We start from the raw sequence: 12,289 nt of genomic DNA, 5'->3' as shown, positions 1-12,289 counted from the left end.
ATATCCTATAAAAACAATAATGATTGATTTATTTTAAAATAATAAAATAAAATAATAAAATAAAATAAAATAAAAATAAAAACAATTTAAATAATGATTGGCCTTTTAATATAAATCCTTAAATATCTTAATATTGAAAATAATAAAAGTAATGTACGAAAATAATGAAAACAATAAAATTGCATAAAAATAAAAATGATCATCTTTGACAATTACAGAAATAAAATAAAAGACTGATCAAATGTTATTCAGCATATTCATTTACAGAAGTCTGCAATATTAAATGTTTCAATCATTTTCAACCATTAAAATACAATTTAAAATAAACAATCTTTCTTACTGCTAAGAAAGCAACTCATTTTTTTAATAACTTAATATGAAGTAAAAAAGGGCCAAATGATAGGTTAATTAATGTACTGTACCTGCTCTTGGAATATCTTCGCAAGAGAGGCACAATCTGTGGATGTGATGAAGTCAACCACATCAGAGACGCTCCATTCCAGAGGGTTCCTCTCTAACACCAGACGATCTTCCTCTTCAAAACTCTCAGTCTACATAAGCACACAAGCACAGTTCCCTTTAACTCATATAATCTGACTGGAGACGTACATTATAAACTAAATATATGAATAATTCATACAAAAGGTCTACATAGATGTTTTACCTTTGTGTTTGTGTTTTTGGCTGTCTGGTTCTGGCTGTAAGAAACAGAGCGTGTGGTTCTTCTGGGAGAGGATCTGTCTGAGGTCTCTGGCCCTGGATGGGTCGCCCTCCGCTGAAGAGCAGCACGGCGCGGTGGTCTTCCTCTCTTCGGGGCAGATGCCTCCTCACGCGTTGAGCTGGAACTTGCCTCGCTGCCCCACTCCTCAAAATCTTCATCCTCATCATCGTAGTAATAATCACTATCCTATAAAGACACAGGAATTGGGTTAGACTGGATCCTAAAGCGCAATCACATTTGAATAATGTGCACAGAAAGTGTTCTCGTGGCTTCATAAAATTAAGGTTATCCCTTAAAGGAGTAGTTCACTTTCAGAACAAAAATGTACAGATAATGTACTCACCACCTTGTTGTCCAAGATGTTCATGTCTTTCTTTCTTCAGTCGTAAAGAAATGATATTTTTTGAGGAAAATATTTCAGGATTTCTCTCCATATAATGGACTTCTATGGTGCCCCCAAGTTTGAACTTCCAAAATGCAGTTTAAATGCAGCTTCAAAGGGCTCTAAATGATCCCAGCCAAGGAAAAAGATTATTATCTAGCGAAATGATCGGTTATTTTTTCTAAAAACATTTACAATTTATATACTTTTTAATCTCTACACAGAGTACACACTACTAGACAACACAAGCATTTGATGTTAAAAAGTAGATAAATTGTCTTTTTTTTTTTTTTTTTTTTAGAAAATAACGGATCATTTTTCTAGATAAGACCCTCCTTTCCTCGGCTGTGATGGTTTAGAGGCCTTTGAAGCTGCATTTTGGAAGTTCAAACTCGGGGGCACCATAGAAGTCCATTATATGGAGAAAAATCATGAAATGTTCTCCTCAAAAACATAATTTCTTTACCACTGAAGAAAGAAAGACATGAACATCTTGGATGACAAGGGGGTGAGTACATAATCTGTACATTTTTGTTCTAAAAAGTGAACTACTCCTTTAAAGACCTAGAACATTTTTGGGGCACCTGAGACACCTGTACATTTCTTTGTTTTGGTTTTTCAGACCTATTCTAGCAGTCAGCATCAATTGTCATATATCATTATAAACATAATAACTTGAACTTCATGTCTAGCTAATTTAAAATTACAATTTTCATTTTGCTTTCTCTAAAAATGAGTGAATTTCCAGAATTTTAGGAAAAACGCTAGCAACAATTAGTTGTTTTTTACTGTGTACTCAAACAAAAACTCCTGAAGTTTGGATTTTTTTTTTCTTTAGAAATTTGTATTTAGGTGTTTCACAGTTTCAAATAAAATTGTGTCTATATATAACAATCCCCAAGCAAGGTATAACCATTTTTTACAATATTCTAGGTGCTTTTCAGTGAAAAACAGGCCTATTTAGTTTATTGACAATATAGACCTGTCCAAAAACGATTCAGGAGTAAAGTCATAGCAGAAACAGTGTTATATAATAGCAAAACACAGTAAAAAAAACTTTTTCAGATAAATATATTCTTAATCTGAGTATGAACAATAAACACGAACAGTGTAGGAAAAAATAGACAGTCTTGTGCAAAATAATATAAACAGTGCAAATTGTTCACAAACTACACACAAAATGAGACAGAAATATACTGAGTTTATGAGTACAAAAGAAAAAATAGTGCAAATAATCTTTACAAACTATATAAGAATTAGTTACTTAATATAACAACCAAATAAATGGATCTGCTGGCTGTAGTCTGCGTCGGAATCTATTTTACCGGGACATCGCCTAGTGACGCGAAAACCTTAATTCCAGAGCTTTATCCAATATATACTACTGTTTCATCCTTGTTTTTGTTACGTCAAAGGACTCTGTCGTGAGTATTTTTGTGCTTTTTCAAAGAATGCTGTCATGCAAATGTGTTATTTTGCGTTTGTTTTCAAGCACGCAAGAAGCACTTTACTTTCACTTTGCGTTTTTTCAGATTTGCAAAGAAACATGCTAATCGGTGGTTCAAAAGTCCAAAACCTATGTTTATTGGTTGAATAGACAACATTTTGAACCAATCTGGGCACAGGGGTGGGACTAAAGGCGGCCGTACACGGTGCGAATTCGGACAGTCGGAAGACCGTATGGTCACGCACACGTCACGAGTGACTTTTTTTTTTACGGACGCAGTGGTACACGGCACGATTTTAAAACCTGCCGATCACATTCTGAGAGGAAGGCTGTGTATAATATACTGTGTATGTACTGTTCAATAAAACTGCTCTCTGTCTATCTCATAACTGCATATAAAAAATATGAGCTGTGATACTTTGCTACACATGCAGGAACCGTCTGATCACCATTGCGTGTGTACACTCGTTGCAAACTTGACAAAACTTCACCTCTACAGCAGTGCTAACAAGCATTAAATTAAAGACATTGGAACTGCAATGCTACAGCACTGTACAGCATTGTAATGTATGTTTTAACCTAGTATTATGCACGTCGAGGGGGCTAGTTGGCCACCACTATAGCTAGCAATAGCTGTAGCAAACAATAGGTGATCGATCACCGATCGATAACTCATACAGCGCTCGCTGTTCTTGCCAAAGTTCAGCGAGGTTATCCTCTTTCTCAATAGTCCAAGTCACCGTGTGGCGCTGTCATGTTCATCTTCTTCTGTGGTTTTCTTTAGCTTCTGATTGGTCATTTGCAGTTTGCTCAACAAATCAGCTCGTTCAACAGCACACGTCACGTCTTCAATCCGACAGCTCCCGAAGTTTTTTGACATGTTTAAAAATGATCGTGAGGTCGTGAAGTGCTCGTAAGGCACTCTGCTCGTCTCGTAAGTTGTCATACACCATACGAGCCCCGACCATACGAGAAGAGACGATTCCCTCCGATAACCACAAAAATCGCATGCGAGCTCGTACGACCTCAAAAATCGCACCGTGTACGCCCACCTTAAGCATCAACAATCGTTCCTGTTTGGCTCAGAGGACCGAAATGCGTGCTGAGGAAATGCGATAACGTAATCACGCTCACTACAGAGCCTCTGAATATCCAAATGAGACAAATTATATCAAGAGTAGAGTAAAAAAGGGTGAAAAGAGTAGACTCTGTGCATTACGAGACTTTTTAAAGCATTCAATTTGAATTAGGGATTCAAAAGTTATTAAACATTTAAGAACAATAGTTATTTTTAGCTGCGAGCGGCTGTCTCGGTCATTGAGGGTTAAACCAGAAAATAGTCACATGGACTATTTTAATGATGACCTAGGCCTTGAACGTGTCAGTTGTGTTTCTGTCTATGCAGGTTCAGAAAGCTCTCGGATTTCATTAGAGTATCTTAATTTGTCTTCTGAAAATGAACAAAGGTTTGAAATGACACGAGGTTGAGCAATTAATGGCAGAATTTTTAGTTTTGAATGTTTTGGGTGAACTATCCCTGTAAATGTGCTTGCATTTGCTTGCTAAGATTGTGTTTCAGTGAGTTTGCAAGTGAATGTTTCTGAGTGTGTGTTTTTGTCTGGGTTCATGTGGTTTGGCAAACCTGGGGTGACTCTGTGGTGTGGTATCCGACAATGGAAGTGCGCCGTTTCTTCTGGACAAAGATGGCTTTGCGTTTCTTTCGGCGTCGGGCTGGTTTGGTCATGTCTCCGTCCTGTGCATTCTCTCCTAAACTTGGACGGCCGACTTTCCTCTTCTTGTAATATGCTACGTCAGACATAAATGTACACACACATGATCACTGACAGTTAGCAAGAGCTACGTGTGAGTCTGAGTGTATCTGTGTGTGTTTCTGAAGAAAATGATACCTTTGCTCTTGTGAAACATGTCATTTTAATTCCATGTTTGAGCAAACATCTCTTTTCATCACCGTAGAGGAATAAAACACTCACTGTATTTGGTCTTGGTTTGGCTGAAGCAGTTTTCGGGGCATTTGTCGGACACAATTGTTGGACCGAAAAGATTCGGACAACATTGAAGTCTCTCGCATACTCGACGACAAAACTCTGACACTTGGTCTGCCGTTCTTACGATCCTCATAGTAGAGCGATAGCTTTTTCCTTTGTATCTATAAAGAAGCAAATATGTTTTCACCATCAAGAATATTATGAAAATGAAAGATTTGAGATATTCGGCTCACATACACATGACTATACTAATCAGCTCTGTTAAAATCTCAATATGCAAATGAATCTGTTCATTATGATTGCACTTTCATTTTGTATGTTTGCTAATTAGTGATATTATTGTTTTTAGAGCCACACAAACACACTCAATAGTGTTGGAATGCTCTTTTAGTTAACAGGTTAAAATAAATGATTAGCTCAAGTCGTCAGACAAAAGCATGGAAGCTTGTTTCCACCATAGAATAAAAAAAAATCTTTCTTGCAAATCATTCATGCAATTCTGACTTTTCAGAAATTGTAAGTTTATCTCTCAATTAAAAGTTACAAACTTGTAATTAATAATTAATGCACGTTATGTTACAATTCTGACTTTATTCTCTGAATTGTACGCATCTTGCAATTTGTACGACTTATAAACTCACAATTGCACATATTTTTCACAATTCTGAGAAAAAAAAAGAAAGCCTATAGAAAAGTTGCAGTTCTGAGAAAAATTTATTTTTTCAATTGCGAGATATAAACTCAGAACTGGGATATAAACTCACATTTCTGAGAAAACAAGTCAGAATTACAAGATATTAACTCAGAATTATTAGATAAAAAGTCAGAATTGCTAGATATTAACACACAATTCTGAGAAAAAGCCAGAATTGCGAGATATTAAGTCAGTTATTAACTCCGATATCTCAATTGTGACTTTATTCTCTGAATTGAAATTTGTATCTTGCAATTTTAACTTATAAACTCACAATTGCATGTATATATTTTACAATTATATATTTCACAAAGTTTGAATTTCGAGAAAGCCTATAATAGAAATAAAGTTGCAGTTCTGAGAAAAATGCCAGAAGTACAAGATATAAACTCAGAACTGAAATATAAACTCACAATTCTGAGGAAAAAAGTCAGATTTGTAAGATATTAATTCAGAATTGTGAGATAAACGTCAGATTTGCAAGATATTAACTCACAATTGTGAGATAAAGTCAGAATCCCAAGATATTAACTTAGAATTGTGAGATAAAAGTTTTTATGTTAAGTTTATATGTTGTAATTCAGACTTTTTTCTTAGAATTGCAAGATATAAACCTGCAAATGTAAGAGATAAATTCACATTAGCAAGATATAAACTTACAATTTTGAGAAAAGTCAGAATTGCAAGATATAAACTCACAATTTTGAGAAAAAAGTCAGAAGTGCAAGATATGAACTCAAAATTGTGAGATAAAAAGTCAGAATTGCAAGATATTAACTCAGAATTGTGATAAAAAAAAGTCAGAATTGCAAAATTTTAACTCAGAATTGTGAGATAAAAAAGTGATAGAAAAGTGAGAAGTGTGGGAAATAAACTCATAATTGTGAGAAAAATTATGCAATTATGTTTATTGTTACCATGGCAGAAACAGGATTCCAATAAAAAAGTGATTTTTTTTTTGTAATTATTTCCATCTTTTCTCTTATTTTTAATTATAGTTAAAAACAATATGGATTAAAAATATTTAATATAGTTGTGCCCAATGTCAATCATAAAAGTAAATAATGAAAATTATTATAATATTGTTCCAAGCACACACATTTACCCCTAAACAAAGTCATCTAACATAGCTGAGTGACTTCAACTGAATAATTGAAAAATAAATAAATTGCAGATGAATAATAGTTACTAACAGAGCAGAATTTATTGGACGGGAAAAAACACTTAAAAAATCTGAAAAAGGATATTTACACACACAAGTGGTTACATCAATCTGCTAATTTATCTTCTGTCATGAGAAGTTAGCCAAGTCTAACATAACCTCCACTTGATGTTGTTGTTTAAAAAATATTTATAAATATTTTTAATTCTACAGAAACAAATCAATGTCTATGGTGTATTCTCATTCAGATAATTAAGTAAACATGAATGTGTGTGTGTTCATACTTGGCTTTCAAGGTTTCCTCCTGACAGTTCCACTGTGGGTCTTCCACCATCTGTAGTTCTCTGAGCACACGGCCCGGTTTATACGCTGAGTTTATTAACATTGTCAGAATCTGTGAGGAAAAACATCACTATGAATACATCATGATGTTTATTTAATGAATCATGTTACGTAAGTATATACAAACAAATTCAAACACACCTACACACAAACACATGTGCATATGCACTACATCTAGTGGGCAGTTGATGGGAAACATCTAAACTCCATGTAAAACTATTTTAAATTATTTTTTACTTGTGCTGGTAAAATAATTGTGCATGTATAACTTTTATTAGCTCATTTTAATGTAGAAATGTAATTAAATAATTTATCACACCCTATTTAAAATGTGTAAACTAGTGAAGGCAAATACAGTTGAAGTCAAACGTTTACATACACATACACGCAGAATCTGCAAAATATTAATTATTTTACCAAAATAAGAGGGAACATACAAAATGCATGTTATTTTTTATTTAGTACTGACCTGAATAAGATATTTTAGATAAAAGATGTTCACATATAGTCCACAAGAGATAAGTTAAATTTATAAAAATGTTCCCGTTCAAAAGTTTACATACACTTGATTTCTAATACTGTGTTGTTACCTGAATGATCCACAGCTGTTATTGTTTTTTGTTTTTTAGCGTTAGTTGTTCTTGAGTCCTTTGTTTGTCCTGAATAGTTAAACTGCCTGCTGTTCTTCAGAAAAATTCTTCAGGTCCCACAAAATCTTTGGTTTTTCAGCATTTTTGTGTATTTGAACCCTTTCCAGCAATGACTGTATGATTTTGAGATCCATCCTTTAACACTGAGGACAACTGAGGGACTCATATGCAACTATTACAGAAAGTTCAAACAATCGCTGATGCCCCAGAAGGAAACACAATTCACTGAGAGCCGGAGGGTGAAAACTTTTGAAATTTGAAGATCTTAATGCAGAATTTTGCCTTCTGGAGCATCAGTGAGCGTTTGAACCTTCTGTAATAGTTGCATATGAGTCCCTCAGTTGTCCTCAGTGTGAAAAGATGGATCTCAAAATCATAGTCAATGTTGGAAAGGGTTAAAATACACAAAAATGCTGAAAAACCAAAGAATTTTTGGGACATGAAAGATTTTTCTAAAGAACAGAAAAATAACATGCATTTTGCATGATCCCTTTTATTTTGGTAAAATAATTAACATTATGCAGATTCTGACTTCAACTGTCACTAATTCTTCATGTTATTTTTTTATTGTTATTAATTTTATATTGTATTTTTCTTTTTATATATTATGTTTATTTGTATTTATTCATATATATATATATTTTTTTTTATTATATATATTTTTTTTAATGGGTCTGAGAGTAACGCAATTTCAATTCTCTGTATGTCCTGTACATGTGGCAGAATTGACAATAAAGTTGACTTTGACTTTGACTTTATTTGCAACAAGTCAGAGAGGATTGTACCTCTTTGAGGACTACAGCACACTTTCCAGGCCCCACGGCCTTTGGTAACTCAGCGATTCGCCCTTTGTTGAGATACGGACCAGAGAAACACCGATGGTTGATGAAGAGCTGAGAACAACAGTATTTTCCATTCACCAAACCTAGATGACACATTCATACGGTAGATTGCTGTTAGCACAAAATCCATTTCTAAATGGTCATATGACATGAATTCAAATTGTCTGTACTGTAAATGCAAAGTTTAGATTAAATTATTTGTAGAATATGTAGTAAAACCTGTATCTGTGGTGATGGATGAGCACAGGTTTAGAGGGCCATCAGGAGGCTGTGAGGGGACCAACCTAAAAATAAATAAATCAATTAATTGAAAATTACAGAAACTGTTAAACACCATAGAACTACAGCATCAAAATATATTTCGGATAACAAAAACAACAGAGGAAAACAGAAGTAGATGAATTGCATACATGACACATTTAGGTAAAAAGCCCCACACTTTCTAGCAACACAAACACAAAGGCTCATGGTTAAAAAAAACAATGGGTACATCTACTCACTGTTTCTCAGGCTGAACAACAGCAATCTTCTTCTGAGGCAAACCTGAAACATCATACAAAAACATGACTCATTGGGAAAAACAGGGACAGGATTTGTCTTTGTTCTTTGGAAATCCCATGAAATTATAAAAAAAATCTGGTTTGGTTTGCTTTCAAAAAAGTACTGTTTATGTAAAATCAAACCAAAAATAATTTAGACACCAGTTATAAGTTTTGATATTGTTTAACTAGTGGGTACAGGACACTATAGTTCATTTATGTAAGTGAGGATAACAAAATAAAATAAACTGTGACATTTTATACCCAAAAGTTCTTCATACCAGTAAAATTTACAAAAATTTGATTTGACACTTTGACCTGACCATGTTTTGTTACATACCTTTCTATCAAAGTTATCTGACATTATCAAAATAAATTGGTTCTGACACAGTTTAACAGTTCTTGAGTATTTATCATATTACCATTTTCTAAACTTTAGCGAATAAACTGTGTTCATGTGAGAAATTTTGAAGGTGTCTGAATAAATTTTGGTTTGACTATAATTCATTTCTGATTATCAAGATGATTTTTTTTTTTAATCTCATTGGTAATAATTCCTTTTTTACATAGCCGTAAATGTCAACATGAAATATCAGGGTTCTCCAAAACCTTTCACCAGAGAATTCCCAAGAATTTTCCAGTCTTACTACACAAGAATTTGTATTTGTATGTCTAGTGTCTAAACGATTACACATTTTAGAGCATGAAATAAAAGTCAAAGAAAAATGTGTTAATATGAAAGAATTTTCTGTATTAATATCTTCCCAATTTTTTTTTTTTTTTTTTGTTCTTCCATATTTTAAATTGCACATTGCATTGTATTTTGTTTTAGGATTAAAGGAAATTTTGGTGTACTTAATAGAGTTACCAGCACCTTTTCTGCTTTTCTAATGATTTTTTTAATTTATTTTATTTTTTAATTTGTTTTGTTACAGTGTACAAAAAATACACAGTGAATTCAGAAAATATTGTTACCCATTAGTTTTTTTATATATTGTTAAGTTGCAGCCTATGAATGCCTGTTTTCACCATTTTTCTCAGAATTGTGAGTTCTAAACTCTGAATTCCGAGTTATAAAGTCAGAATTGCAAGATATAAACTTGCAATTCAGTTTTTTTATATAGAATTTTGAGTTTGTATTTTGCAATTCTGACTTTTTCCTTTTTTTCTTGTTATAAATTCCAAGTCTGAGGGGAAAAAGACAGATATATTCTCAGAATTATGAGTTTACATCTCACAATTCTGACTTAACTTGCAATTGCATGTCTTAAAGTTAGAATTGCGAAACATAAACTTTTGAAAGACTTCTGCGAAAGTTTATGAAATAAGTCACAATTCTGACTTTTTTCTTAGAATTGTGAGGTCTAAACTCTGAATTCTGAGTTATAAAGTCAGAATTGCAAAATATAAACTCGCACTTGTCATTTTTACTCAAAATTGTTTGATATAAATTTGCAATTGCAAGTTATAAAGTCAGAATTGCAAAATATAAACTCACAATTCTGTTTTTCAAAGAATTTCAAGTTTGTATTTTGCAATTCTGACTTTTTTTTCGTTCTAAATTCCAAGACTGAGTGGATAAAGATTGATATTTTCTCAGAATTGCGAGTTTACATCTCATAATTCTGACTTTATAACTTGCAATTGCATGTTATAAAGTCAGAATTGCGAAAGTTTACTTTTCCAATTCTGACTTTTGTGAAAGTTTATGAAAAAAGTCAAAATTCTGACTTATTTCTTAGAATTGTGAGGTCTAAACTATGAATTCCGAGTTATAAAGTCAGAATCGCAAGATATAAACTCGCACTTCTGAGTTTACATCTCACAATTCTGACTTAATAACTTGCAATTGAATGTTATAAAGTCAGAATTGCGAAACATAAACTTTCGCAATTTTGACTTAGTTGAAAATGAATGAAAAAAGTCACAATTCTGACTTATTTCTTAGAATTGTGAGGTGTAAACTCAGAATTCCGAGTTATATAGTTTTTCAAAGAATTTCAAGTTTGTATCTTGCAATTCCGACTTTTTTTTTCTTTTTTTTCTTGTTATAAATTCTAAGTCTGAGGGGGAAAAAGACTAATATTTTCTCAGAATTGCGAGTTTATATATTACAATTCTGACTTAATAACTTGCAATTGAATGTCATAAAGTCAGAATTGCGAAACAAACTTTCGCAATTTTGACTTAGTTGAAAATTAATGAAAAAAGTCACAATTCTTACTTATTTCTTAGAATTGTGAGGTGTAAACTCAGAATTCCGAGTTATATAGTTTTTCAAAGAATTTCAAGTTTGTATTTTGCAATTCTGACTTTTCTATTTTTTTCTTGTTATAAATTCCAAGTCTGAGGGGAAAAAAGACAGATATTTTCTCAGAATTGCGAGTTAACATCTCACAATTCTGACTTAATAACTTGCAATTGAATGTCATAAAGTCAGAATTGCGAAACAAACTTTCGCAATTTTGACTTAGTTGAAAATGAATGAAAAAAGTCACAATTCTGACTTATTTCTTAGAATTGTGAGGTGTAAACTCAGAATTCCGAGTTATATAGTTTTTCAAAGAATTTCGAGTTTGTATCTTGCAATTCCGACTTTTTTTTTCTTTTTTTTCTTGTTATAAATTCTAAGTCTGAGGGGGAAAAAGACTAATATTTTCTCAGAATTGCGAGTTTATATATTACAATTCTGACTTAATAACTTGCAATTGAATGTCATAAAGTCAGAATTGCGAAACAAACTTTCGCAATTTTGACTTAGTTGAAAATTAATGAAAAAAGTCACAATTCTTACTTATTTCTTAGAATTGTGAGGTGTAAACTCAGAATTCCGAGTTATATAGTTTTTCAAAGAATTTCAAGTTTGTATTTTGCAATTCTGACTTTTCTATTTTTTTCTTGTTATAAATTCCAAGTCTGAGGGGAAAAAAAGACAGATATTTTCTCAGAATTGCGAGTTAACATCTCACAATTCTGACTTAATAACTTGCAATTGCATGTTATAAAGTCAGAATTGCGAAACATAAACTTTCGCAATTCTGACTTTTGTGAACGTTTCTGAATAAAGTCACAATTCTGACTTATTTCTTAGAATTGTGAGGTCTAAACTCTGAATTCTAAGTTATAAAGTCAGAATTGTAAGATATAAACTCGCACTTCTGACATTTTTTCCTCAGAATTGTGTGATGTAAATTCACGGTTGCAAGTTATTAAGTTGGAATTGCAAGATATAAACTCGCACTTCTGAGTTTACATCTCACAATTCTGACTTAATAACTTGCAATTGAATGTTATAAAGTCAGAATTGCGAAACAAACTTTCGCAATTTTGATTTAGTTGAAAATGAATGAAAAAAGTCACAATTCTGACTTATTTTTTCTTTTTTTTCTTGTTGTAAATTCTAAGTCTGAGGGGAAAAAAGACTAATATTTTCTCAGAATTGCGAGTTTATATATTACAATTCTGACTTAATAACTTGCAATTGAATGTCATAAAGTCAGAATT

The 12,289-nt window shown here is 32.6% G+C and overlaps 1 protein-coding gene across 4 annotated transcripts in view; it reads right to left on the bottom strand.

The window, feature by feature from the left end:
- The window catches only part of sfmbt2 (Scm like with four mbt domains 2), a 78,715-nt gene that overhangs the window by 5,202 nt on the left and 61,224 nt on the right, over positions 1-12,289 (bottom strand). For all 4 annotated transcript variants that reach the window (XM_073838089.1, XM_073838091.1, XM_073838090.1 and 1 more), the window contains 8 exons: positions 8,747-8,789; positions 8,466-8,530; positions 8,190-8,329; positions 6,697-6,806; positions 4,542-4,717; positions 4,193-4,356; positions 665-907; positions 423-551 (listed from right to left, as the gene is read on the bottom strand). In XM_073838089.1, coding sequence (XP_073694190.1) covers positions 423-551; positions 665-907; positions 4,193-4,356; positions 4,542-4,717; positions 6,697-6,806; positions 8,190-8,329; positions 8,466-8,530; positions 8,747-8,789 — 1,070 coding nt within the window. The remainder of the gene's footprint in view (positions 1-422; positions 552-664; positions 908-4,192; positions 4,357-4,541; positions 4,718-6,696; positions 6,807-8,189; positions 8,330-8,465; positions 8,531-8,746; positions 8,790-12,289) is intronic.

The sequence above is a fragment of the Garra rufa genome, chromosome 4 (assembly GCF_049309525.1).
Source record: "Garra rufa chromosome 4, GarRuf1.0, whole genome shotgun sequence".
NCBI lineage: Eukaryota > Metazoa > Chordata > Actinopteri > Cypriniformes > Cyprinidae > Garra > Garra rufa.
Note: the sequence above shows the minus strand (reverse complement) of the source record. Positions and strands in the feature narration are given on the sequence as shown.